This window comes from Micromesistius poutassou (assembly GCF_964030765.1).
Source record: "Micromesistius poutassou genome assembly, chromosome: 15".
NCBI classification, from domain to species: domain Eukaryota; kingdom Metazoa; phylum Chordata; class Actinopteri; order Gadiformes; family Gadidae; genus Micromesistius; species Micromesistius poutassou.
Window position 1 is genome coordinate 9,859,558 of NC_140285.1, and position 12,453 is coordinate 9,872,010.

Genomic DNA, 12,453 nt, shown 5'->3' on the forward strand with positions numbered 1-12,453 from the left:
TATCGTGGTTTAATGAAACACAACACTGCAAACATGTATAGCAAACGGAACATATGGAAATATAGTTTGTATATATGATTCTAGTAAACCTGGGAGATTAAAATCTTTTTTTTTTTAGTTCTTTAATTTATTTTGTATGTCTCACGTTCTCTTTAAGTTCTTTACCTATTGTATCATGTTATATATTTTTTCTCCTTTTAGTTATTTTTTTAATTTGTATGTATCGTGTTGTTTATTTAAAATTTTCAATGCCTTTATGTTTATATTTAGGGGAACCAGCCGAGAACCCCTTAAGGGAGTTTTTGGGTTACTCAGCATCTTTTTTATAAAAAGAGGTGTGTGAAACAAGAACTATTTGTATCACCTCCCAATCAGGTTGTGTGTACTCCTTTCCCCTTTGGTCATGTCATGTATCTTTATTTTAATGTGATTTGCAATTAATACGATATAAACAGCTTGCCATACTTTAGTGTATTATGCTATAAGATGTCACACCGTTGGGGGGCGTTGGGCGATTATACGAATTGAAAGGCCACTCTGTTCCCCTTCCCCCTTTTTCATGTAACGTATAATTATTTGTGTATTAAGTGCGATGAAGTGCACTTAATTAAGTGCAATACAATTGAACAAATAAAATAAAAAATACAGAAGACCGCTTGCCATACTTTCTACAATAAAATAAAACACCAAGGCGCTAGGGGGCGCTAGGGGGACTGCGTATCGGAAGGCCACTCTTTAAAAGCTCTCGTTGGCGCAGGCGCCTTCGTGTTGTTGTGCGGGTTGTCATGGGCAGCGGACATCTGGAAAGGCGAGGCAACACTGAGGATGAACGAGTCGTTAATTCGCCTGCGAAACATAACGACCTGTCCTTGGATTATTATTCCGAGCGTCGGTGGTGGTCCGAGGAACACAAAGGGGATAACATCTGTCCAGTGCGGTTAGCGGTGTTAGTGCGTAGAGAGGCTATTTGATCAGCACAGTTGTCATTGGTTAGCTAAAATAGACCGTCCTCACGTTATACACATCCAACGTTGTAGCATTCAGAAAACCACATGATACAACAATGACCCTAATCCAAAGTAGCGAACGTTAGCGCATTACAGTCGGTGCGTTTATTATTATTATTAAACCAGTCAGTCCATAACAGTGGAACATTGTCAGGATGGGAGAACCTCAGGAAGATGTAGCACAAGAGGAGGAGGAGGAGGAGGAGGAAGGAGACTTCGGTGGTAGCGGCGATGCCTCGTCGCCCTACGTGCCCCCGTACCGTCCCGCCCTGCCTGCCCGGGAACGACTCCATATCCAGAAGAGCAATGTGTGCTCTCGGGCATATTTCGTCGTGGTCATGGTCTTCTTCCATGTCTACATTTTAAATGTCATTGCGCTTCTCCTCTACGTCCACTACAACAACGGCCCGGGGGATCTTGCTAGTGTGGACGGGTCTTCCTCGGCGACCGTCGGCGAGGATGGAAGCCCCTTACCCCATTCTGCCCCCCCGGACCAAGTCCTCGAAATGAACAAATACCGCCAAAGTTACAGTCTCCCCCGCATTGAAGGAATACGAGTGAGTGGGTTGAACTTTTTACGCGGTTGTGTATTTGGAGTTTCTATCAATTATTGCCCACTTACATCAATGTTAAAGTGTAATCATTTCTGCATTTACAGTATCGGTAGTCTAAAAAAGGATGCTGACTATGTTGTCAATGCTGTTTTCCTTCTGCATGTTTAGGTTGGCCATGTTCAACGTGTGTCTCTTATGCCTGAGAAAACTCATGAGATGAAAACTCTCAGCCTGAAGCCTCTGCTCTTTGGTAAGGACATTGTAAATACTGGTTTCTTCTAGAATGTCTCCACAACTCACCTTTAACATTACATATACAACATAAACTCACCCACAAATGTCAAATAAATCGTACGTAGATCATATCATACGTAGAATATTGTTGAATGAATGGCATGCCAACAATTTAGGTAAACATTACAAAATCTGTCAATGGCCTATAATATATATTTACGTGTAATATATAGATAAATATATTTTCAGGAAACCTTTGGAATTTGTCCCTCATTCACGGAATGAGCTCCCAATTTACAGTATATAATATCTAAGACCCGCTGTCTTGGACTCACTTCATCTTGTACATTTTGACGTTACTTAACAAGATCAGAACAAAGGAGGTGACGGTCGTGGTGATGCGGTCACAGTTAAACACAAGATATCTTTGACCGTACATATTTACAGGACCTGGGGATGTCCGCTTTTCTTCACTCTGTCTTCTGTAGCTTAAACACACCACTTAGCTCTTGCACTGGTGACGTTTCCATTTGCGCACGGCGGCCACCAGGCTCTTGTGGCGTTTCAGCCAGGCGAACGCCTTGGTGACCACCAAGCGCTCGCCGTGCACCGTCCCCGTCACCAGGAAGGTGCCCCCGGCAGACTGGTGCCGCGACATGTTCCCGACACACGTGGCGTCTCTCTCCAGCCACTGTTGGATACGGGAGCGGATCTGTCCGCCCAGCAAGGGTCCGTGCTTCAGAACCTCCAGCTTGGAGCCCAGGGAGAACTGGGCCAAACTCGTGGGGCTGAACTTGAGCCGTGTCAAACGCAGTTTGACCACTAGGGGGGAAATAAAGAGACCATAGCAGAAGAGAAACCAGTCATTTGCTTTTATAGTCCAGGCTAGTGGTGGCACAAGAACACGGTGCATGTAGCACGGCTCACCAAAGTCACTCGTGCAAAATGTGTCCAAGGTATCCTTAGCAGAAGAAGCCACTTCCAGCTCACAATCCCGACAGCTTGCCTGAGGGACTGAGATCAATTCACAGCCATATGAGATAATCAAGTAATGCTATTGTGTGTGTGTGTGTGTGTGTGTGTGTGTGTGTGTGTGTGTGTGTGTGTGTGTGTGTGTGTGTGTGTGTGTGTGTGTGTGTGTGTGTGTGTGTGTGTGTGTGTGTGTGTGTCACACACCTCTGCGTCCCCCAGCTTCAACACTGGTGTTTGTGATGGATGAGATGCACATGAGGTGGTCTGCAGGAAATTGGTCACAGCGCAGAATACTCGGCCAGGGGTAACCGTAGCAGGCCATGATCGGTGCACAGCTGTCCCGCACAGATTCGCACAAACTTCGGCAGGGGGATACAAACCTGAAAACCAAAACCAAAAGCAAAAGGAATGTGTTCAGCAATGAATCGTTTCAGTTTTAAAAATCAACACACTGAGAAGGCTTTGCTGTACTGCTCTGGTATCTAGGGAAAAGAAGAGTGATTTGCACACAGCAGGGGTGCTTGGCACATATTCCGTGAAGAGCAATATGTTATATTTTTTCCTTTGCTACATTTGAGCAAGAGCGTGGGCTTTTTGTTTTCCTTTTAACGTAGGCCATCTTTTTTGGTGATCTGAATAACACAAACGCTCTTAAAATCATAGAAGGCACCTTTCCATTGGTAGGGTGGCATACAGTATCTTCAGTCTGACGGTAATTACATCAAACAAATAAAAACAAGAGATCAAAACCTGTCACCTGTCGAGGCAAATGGGTGCGAAGAGAGAGCAGAGGAAGAAGCGGGCGTCGGAGTGGCACTCCCGCGCAAGAAGGGGCAACCAGCTGGCGCTCTGCTGCACGGCCTCGGCGGGAGACTCGTGGGCCAGCAGGTTGGGCGTCCTCATGGTGTCATAGCCGATGTCCTGGCACAGGGCCATGCTGGAGGGGATGGGGACACAGCGAGAGGAGCTGGGGGGCTCCCATAGTCCTCCGCCGCCTGCGGTCATAGATCCACCCATGGTATCGGCCGCGGTGGAGTCTGTTTCACCCCAGGCTCTGGCCTCCTTTCCTCCAACTCCTTCTCCAGCTCCCGGTCTAAAAGCGGCTACGTCCTCGAGTCCAGTGTCTTTGTGGGCTCCGGCGTTGGCCCGTCGATGTCCGCCAGACCTGCTCCCACCCCTGGAGCCGGTCCTTGTCCTCCCCTCGGCACTTCTCCTGGCCCCAGCGCCACCCAGAGACCCTCCAGACCAGATGAGCAGCAGGAGAAGAAGAAGGAGGTGGTGGGTCAAAAGTGTGGTTTTCCTGGAGATGAAATGTGGAAGATGCACAGTAGTCATCCCGACAGCACAAGTTGGGAAGGAGAAAAAGATCCTGAAGTCTCTGAAACACTGCTCTGTGACAATGCGGGAGGGACCGGCAGATTAGGTGTATTTATAGTGGGCGGTGATGACATTTGCATAGGAAAGGGTAATGGGGGGCGTGGGCAACAATAAGAGGACAGTTTGGATACAAAGGAAGTGCTTGAGCCCGGGTATCCCCCCTAATATATTATATATATAAGAGTGACTGTTGAGAGACTAGTATATATAGGATATCCCATAAAGGTTATGGTGTTGCGATCATTAAGGAATTATTTCTGCACCCATTTTCCTGCCCTTTGAGGTGAGTAAGCCAGTGGCATGTTACAATGGCGTCCCCAGCAACATCCCCCCAACTCAGTCCTGGTTCCCCTCCCCCGCTATCCACAGGCTACAGTATCGCTATCGCCACCCCAGTTTCTCTCTAACCAGCTGCTCCTACTTGACTTCTGATCAAAGATGAAATTACATCTATATTTGCATAATACATCTAAGGTTGGTGAACAGTAATGGCAGATCTTTGTATTGGGATTACAGTGGAACTATATTGATTAGAACAAAAGAATGGGGCAGGGTTCGATAAAGTAAGAGGGTCGTCCGTGCCATTGTGCAGGTGTTGTTTCTTGGGTTTGTCTTGTGAAGGTTTTTGTGTTGTCCTGCTGTGAACCGTGACTTATTTCCTGGCCAAACAAGCAGGTCAATTCCTTTCCAGGGGGAGAAGGAAGAAGCGAGAGGGAGGGAGCGGGAGGGATGGTTTCTAGAGTAATGAGGTCTGCCTGACAATGGGAATTAACAAAGTGTGACTTAATTGTAACATAAACTGCAAGGCCCTGCTCACACAGGGCATTAACATAGGTCTGGGTGTTCCAGTCACAAATTCAGCTCTAAGTGCGCCAAAAATGCATTGAGGACGCATTGAGATCCGCTTGCTCAGACCACATTGGGAGGCGGTCTAGGCTGCATATGGTCGTATTCTTTTAACAGTGTGTACGTGAATGTGTCCTGGGCCAGATTGAAGGACTACCTACTCAACTGACTTCCTTTGTGGAAGCAGAAGTGCGTACTCATTAGCACTCCAATCCAGTCATCCATAAGTAAATCAAAACACATAAACTGGCTTTGTCCATAATATCTGAACATTACGAAAAGTCTATAGAGATATACTATGTGTGGGTCAAACTTCTTCGGCGACTTGACTTGCCAAGTATGTGTTTTGATTTCTTCTTCTTCCTTTCATTTTTGGCAGACTAGTCACGTGGAAGTGCATTGCGGCCTCTAGCCGGTTAAAGCCCACCACGCATTTGGTCTTTGGGAAAACGGAAATGATGTGCGTGTTTGTGCGTGTTCATTTGCATATAGAGCGGGGAAGAGAGATCTGATCACAAGTGGAAACTCAAGACATGTTCTAATGCCAGGTGTGAACTGACGTACTAGCTGTTCTCTTGTGATCCGTACACCACAGATGAATAATGGCAGATGTGAATAGGGCCCATGGGATCCCGTTATGCAGACCACCAACATGCTGGTCGCTTCCTATCAGGGAGAAGAAGATGGGGAGACGGATGGTTTTGGGTTGAAAGAAATGGAAAGAACTTGGTCTTGATATTAGATGTGGTTTTGAGTAAGTCCTATTAATCTTTATAGAACAAAGACGTGATGTAGGAGGTCTGATTCTCATCCAGGTGTTGGGTGAGCAACTAGGGTGACAGTGGGTAGAGTAGAGTGGGAGACTTTGAGGCTTTCCTTGACTTTGTTTTCACAGCTTTATGTGTTAATGATAATTAGTACCGAATGCTGGAAAACGCATAAGCGACCACAAATCATGTCTCTTGGGTAAGTGAATGCTCCCTGAACATGGTTACCCTTGCTTATTAATGGTGTCAAGAGGCCTGCAACACCACTAATGTCTCCCTGGGGACACACAGAGTACTTATTATGTCCTAATACCATGTCTACAATCACTTAAGGTTTCCGCTGAATTAACCTTGGCTCAAACAGGACATGATACCGTGAAGAGCCTTGAGTCTACAGGGTTTGAGCATTGCAATGGTCGTGTCCATTTTGGAAGCATAGGCGCATTGGAATGCAAGTTATTACGTTAGTAGTTAGGAGTAATGTTTTTATGTCATTGTTTCGTGATTAATTGTGAAATGATTTGTCATGGGAAGACATTGTTGTGTTGGAAACTGCTGCGTTGATTCTCATGCAAGACATGGCAAAATCTAGTTTTATTAGACTAGTTACGGTAGTCCTATAATATGCCCATAGTGCTGAGCGTTTAGCCTGAATGTAAACGCACTCCTAAGCAATGGCTGTGTAGAAGGACATCAGTGCTTGGGTTTGTGTTCCCGTAGTTTGTTAAATATAAATGTTAATGTATCAAACATACGCTTTGTCTTATTGACTGATAATAGATAATTTTTACATGAACAACTGGAGCAGTTATACACTGTTGGGTTACGGTTTTGGTTTAAACTGCTTTCTTTCAAAACCTAATCACTTGATTAGCAATACACTAGTCAAACCCTCAAAAGCATGTGAGCATGTGAAAAACTGTTAATTCATCTATTTAGTTTACCGGATCAATCTAATTATGGATGATTTAGTGTTTGATCGTCTCAGCCAATTAGCGATCACTCGGTGTATATGCGTCACTCATGAAAATAATTATGTAGATCCCTTTGGAATCTCATGTGATGTGCTTAAAATGGCAGAGAAAAAAAGGGCAAATATTTATATTCTTTTATTTGTTATATTGATTTCACTCTACTTCCATTTCTGTTTCTTGCCCAGTTTGGTTTCAGTTTCAACCAGAGATGTTATTACCTGCTATGGGAGCCATGTTCTCATTGCCATTGTGTGAATGTAAAGCGACGGATAATCTTTGTCAGTTACAAATCTTATCTTGATATCCGTGCCTTTTGATGTATTGGATTTCTCAAGGTTTCTTTTCTAATCTCGGGTTGACTGATGGCTCAATGTTGTCATTCCAACAGGAGCCTTTTATCAGCACTATGTCTTTGTCATGAGGTACTGCAGTCAAAACTCACAGCAATCTAACTCAGACAGACCAATAGACAGACAGAGCAGCCAATCGCCTCAGTGTTGCTGCTAGATACATATTATGATCACACTATTATTAGCTACAATAATTACATTTTAAAAACTGGCCAGGATAGTGAAGCCGCTTAGTGGGCTCTGAACCAAAGGGTACTGGGTTTCACTCGCTCTCTTTGACTAAAAGCATCTGCTAAATAGTTAAGCAGCAGAAGAATGCCCGCATCCTCACTCTGCAGGTTGTGTTTCCCTGTTTCTCTCCTGGGTCAGAGATCCCTGGCTTCCTGTCGGAGGAGGAGTGCCGCGTGGTGGTGCAGTTGGCTCAGCTCAAGGGCCTGACGGAGAGCCAGACGACCGCCTCCAGTGGCGGGGAGCAACAGGAGCCAGGCCAGCCCCTCCTGGTTCTCACCACCGACGAGGTCTTCAGCCTGCTGGACCTGGACCAGGACGGGCTGCTGCAGAAACAGGAAGTAAGCACACACACACACACACACACACACACACACACACACATACAAAGAGAATATAGAATTATTGAAAGTCGGCCATGACTTGCTACACAAGTGTGTTACACAATTATATTGCAAAGGCGGGAAAAATGCATGCTTTGTGAGAAATGAAATGTGGCAGAGAATATGGGATCTATTTAGAGATTCTATGTAGACCCCCTGAACTGTAACTCTGATATGTGTGTTCTCCAGATTGTAAGTCACTCGCGCTCTCAAGATGGGACTTGGCTGAGCCCTGACAACCTGCGGCAAATCCTTACTGGACTGGAGGCCCAGCAGGCAGGTGTGTCTGTGTGTCTGTCTCTGTGTGTGTGGGAGGGTGTGAGGGTTTTGTATGTAGTCAATTGCTGTTTGTTTGTTTTGTCCTAATGCCAGTGGCTCTCCTCTTCCCGCTCCGGATGCACCTCATCATCTCTGATTAAAATCCACCAGACCAACCCCCACCCTGTCAAACCCAGCCCCCTTTTCCATTCATAAACATTCCTTTCTTCTAGGTCTTCACTGGCCCCCCACAGCCATTGTTTTAGCTGGGCGCAGAGGGGATGTCCAATCAACCAGTAGTAATAGTGTACAGTTTAAGATTTGAGGCTGTCCGTCACTACTACTGTAAAGCACAATACTCCTCAAAGAACCACCAATTTTTGGGGGGGGTAAATTTGCCTTCTCTACTACTTTTTGGTAATTGTAAGGGTTAATCTTGTACTCTTTTACTCCATCTAAGTTAATAATAGGAGTAAGGATTAACATCCATCCATCCAATCAAAGGTTAATTTAGATTCTTCCGTCTCATTTCAAAATAGTTGAAATGTCCATTTTCCTGGTTGTCCCAACAGGCGCCCTCACACTGGAGGACTTCAGGCTCGTGTTCGATATTTTCAAGCACCCTGCCAAGCAGCGTAGCTCCACCCTCCAGAGTCACTTCCAACGTAGAAGCAAACACACCCGGATGTACCAAGGTCCCGGGTCCCACCACGTCCTGCACTCGCTAAGGAACAGGTATGGCAAAAAATCAAGAAATAGCTCTCTAAAAACAGCCGGTTATAGCTGAAGCAATCTGTTTATGTGCTGCGCTTCTACTCATATTCTGTGTTTTGATGTTTGCACAGGGTCACCCGCCTGGCGCGTCTACCCTCGCCATTGGTCGAACTGAGCGAGCCGCTGCAGGTGATCCGCTACGAGCAAGGGGGCTTTAGCAATGCCCACCACGACAGCAGCCCAGCCCACTCGGAGACCACCTGTGCACACACGCGGCTTGCTGGAAACACATCCACTCTCACGGAGATCAAATGCAGGTGGGTTTTTTTTCGTGAATGAATGGAGGGATTCATTGTAGTGACAACATTGATCTTGATTCACATTGATGCTGAACTGTTGTTGGTAACAAATAAAAACGTATGATTCACGATACGATTGGATTTGTCATCTGTGCTCTTTGCTTTACCTTGCATAAATATAGAATATATATATAGTTAGATAAATAGATATAGCTATGTCCGTATAGCAGCATAGTCTAAAGGCCAGGGATAAGAGTCTTCTTGGCAGTCTACTTTATAAAGCCAACTGAACCATTATTGTAAACGGGTCGATTTACTTAATGCAAATCACGATGCAAAGTGTGTGCCAAATAGGAGCCTATGTTGGGAAGCTGTTCACTTTGAATTCCTCTGCAGGTACCTCACCGTCATGGTGTACCTGAACTCTGTGGTGGAAGGAGGGGAGACCACCTTTCCAGTGGCGGATAATCGTACCTACGAGCAGGAGGTGGGTAACACTTCGTGCTGAGGCTAAAGAGTGAGTTAATCTTCTGTGTCGAGTAGCCCCTGTAGGTACCTGAGCTTCTGCATGATCCGAGGGTCTGTCTTTTGGAGCGGAAACGAGACGACGTCTCTCCACGGATCCAGTGTGGGGATCTTCTATCATTTCAAGATGATGTTGACAAATTAACGTATTTGACGTTTTGCTCAGCTAGTTCATGTTTTATCTACTCCATGTTGTTCTCTGCCTGCAGAAATGATCCACAACATGTTAAATCAGGTTAAATCATGGTTAAATCATGGTCCTTAAGGCCTTCTGTTGTGTAAGGTTGCTTTGTTTGAAAGGTGCACATAAGCTATGGTGACATAGAGCCCCCCCAACTACGTAGCTCACGAGGCTACTGAACACTTGTAAATCCGGCATAATGGATGGGTAGTTTCAATCTTATTTCGTATTCATATTTTTTATATTTTCATCTTTGCCATCTCTCCCGGTGCCATTGTGAGATGATGTGGCTTCACACACACACACACACACACACACACACACAGACACAGACACACACACACACACACACACACACACACACACACACACACACACACACACACACACACACACACACACACACACCATCTTCAACATGCTTACTAGCGATTCATTCATTTTTTTCTCCATAGGCACTGATCCAGGACGGGACGGACCTCACCGACACCAGGGCCACGTGTGAACGGGGGAACCTCCGGGTGAAGCCCACCGCTGGGACGGCTCTGCTGTGGTACAACCACCTCTCCGATGGACGAGGTGAGGTCACCGACGGACACACACACACACACATACACCCCCCCCCACAGGTGTTTATTCCAGGAAATAATTTGTGGATTTGCCAAAATTGGGGAATACCATTAGGAGTTGGCAGGAGTGTTCTGTGTTCATGAAATAGCCAGTGCATTTGCATTTAGTCATTTTGCAGATGCTTCTCTTGGACATTGCCCTGCGGCTGAGAATGATCATAATATGCAGAGGAAAGACAGGAATCAGAATGAAATTTCAGTATGCTTCCTTAATTATCTTCGTCATCTTGTTTAAATCTTGAAATCCTTCTCCCATGTATTTGTGTACACCTTTCATACACAATGCATACATGTTCAGATACTTGTGTTTGTGAACTAGCTAACCTGGTATATTCCTCTGTGTGGACCGAGACCCAAAACCTCCATGGCTCAGTTTGGGTCTCATGTACTGGTGTTGTTGGTCAATTCATTCATCCATAACACTAAAAGCTGATCGGTTTTCCCATCTTATGTTCCTGTGGTCAGGATGGATGGGTGAGGTCGACGAGTACTCCCTCCACGGGGGCTGCCCGGTCACGCTCGGGGAGAAGTGGGTGGCCAACAGTTGGGTGAACGTGGACCCGGATCACCAGCGGCAGGCCCGCTACCAGCGGCTTGTGTCCAACGAACAGACAGCCAAATCGGGCCGAGAGGAGAGCTACCATCCTCTCTCCCACAGTGAGCTCCACCAGGACCTATAGCCAGGCGCGCTCCGAGAGTCCACCAGGACCTATAGCCAGGCGGTCTCTGATAGTCCACCAGGACCTATAGCCAGGCGGTCTGTGATAGACCACCAGGACCTATAGCCAGGTGGTCTCTGAGAGTCCACCAGGACCTATAGCCAGGCGGTCTCTGATAGTCCACCAGGACCTATAGCCAGGCGGTCTCTGATAGACCACCAGGACCTATAGCCAGGCGGTCTCTGAGAGTCCACTAGGACCTATAGCCAGGCGGGCTCTGAGAGTCGGTCGCTGAAATTGAACCGAGAACAACATCTTATTTGGCTTTATAATCTTTCCACTTAACAATGAATAGAAGCCCCAGTAACCTCATCCAGCAGCACAACGGATCTGAATCGTCATGTTTCTGTGGTCACTCTGTAGAGAGAGTTTGTGAGTTTGTGTTTTTTTATTATTTGTTTGTAGTCGGTGAGTCAAAATACATAATAACCCGATGATCTTTGCCACGGTTTTCCAGGTAATTAGAGACATTAGGGAATAGGTATTAAGCTTTACTTGAATTTTAATTCCATTGCAATACCTTTCCAAAGTGTTATGATTTTTATCAGGCAGAATAAACGCCTACATGAGCCATATCGTATCACAATTAATGTATGAATTTCTTCCAATGGAAACTGTTTGAGATGTTGTACCTGAGTAGTCTGAGTAGTAGTTTAAAATATTACTTCCACTGTTTTATGAATGACCTTTTTCTATACTATACTCAAGGCAAAATGTCTTTGCCCAGACTACATTTAATTTAATTTACTTCCTCACATTTAGTCTGGAGTTAGCAATTCGGTATTATGCATAATTGTGATTTTTCACATAAAATTGTATTTATTTGGTTGTTTGGTTATTGATTATTTATCTGTATATTTATTTTAATGTTATTTATTAAAACTATTTATGATTACAGAGTACATGCTATATGTATGACATTCTGATTCTGTTGCACTAAATTGTTTGTTGCACTGAACTCCTATTTATTGCATACACAGCGTTTGTTTTAAATACATCTATATAATATGCATTAAAAAAATATTTTATTGGCTCGTTATGTGCTTTTTTTCGTGAAATGTATTAGTAAATCGTGTCCACCTGTCATTGGGGGTCAATACATATAGTTTTCCACAAGATGTCGCTTAATGTAATGTGCAAGACCCTTGGCTTCCTAATCTCAGAAATGTTTGCATTTCCAAGAGGACAATACATCACTAACCCTTGAGCTGTTCGTTTTGTGGACATCGCTCATTCGGGAGATGTGCCAGTGCTTTCGTGGTTGTCCGTCGTCGTGATCCGTTGAGGATAAACACACGCATCTTTGATGCTAGTAGGCTACAATATCATAATATAAAAAACGAATAAAAGACTATCAGTTAAGAAATATATTGCTCTCCGTAATTATATAAAAAATAATAACCATGGCGATTCTCTCTTCAACCAATGAGGGCTCG

The 12,453-nt window shown here is 45.0% G+C and overlaps 2 protein-coding genes across 2 annotated transcripts; one reads left to right on the forward strand and one right to left on the reverse strand.

Annotated features, from left to right (window-relative positions):
- The first annotated feature begins 372 nt into the window (after nt 1-372).
- Nucleotides 373-11,782, forward strand: LOC311359577 (transmembrane prolyl 4-hydroxylase-like). Its single transcript, XM_084479628.1, has 9 exons — nt 373-1,564; nt 1,730-1,811; nt 7,451-7,650; nt 7,882-7,972; nt 8,523-8,685; nt 8,796-8,981; nt 9,360-9,450; nt 10,125-10,248; nt 10,764-11,782. Exons 1-9 carry the CDS (start codon nt 1,163-1,165, stop codon nt 10,976-10,978), a joined length of 1,554 nt encoding a protein of 517 aa, XP_084335754.1. The 5' UTR covers nt 373-1,162; the 3' UTR covers nt 10,979-11,782.
- On the reverse strand, nt 2,298-3,954 carry LOC311360135 (secreted frizzled-related protein 5; the record flags this gene model as incomplete). Its single annotated transcript, XM_084480234.1, has 4 exons — nt 3,525-3,954; nt 2,972-3,147; nt 2,723-2,809; nt 2,298-2,617 (listed from the first exon to the last, which is right to left on the reverse strand). Exons 1-4 carry the CDS (start codon nt 3,782-3,784, stop codon nt 2,298-2,300), a joined length of 843 nt encoding a protein of 280 aa, XP_084336360.1. The 5' UTR covers nt 3,785-3,954.
- Nucleotides 11,783-12,453: the final 671 nt, after the last annotated feature.

Bases quoted from the DNA above. Each gene is read 5' to 3' on its own strand.
- LOC311359577 (XM_084479628.1), top strand. From the start codon at position 1,163: ATGGGAGAACCTCAGGAAGATGTAGCACAAGAGGAGGAGGAGGAGGAG. The intron at 7,651-7,881 runs GTAAGCACACAC...TGTGTTCTCCAG, and splicing joins GGCTGCTGCAGAAACAGGAA to ATTGTAAGTCACTCGCGCTC. The intron at 9,451-10,124 runs GTGGGTAACACT...TTTTCTCCATAG, and splicing joins ATCGTACCTACGAGCAGGAG to GCACTGATCCAGGACGGGAC.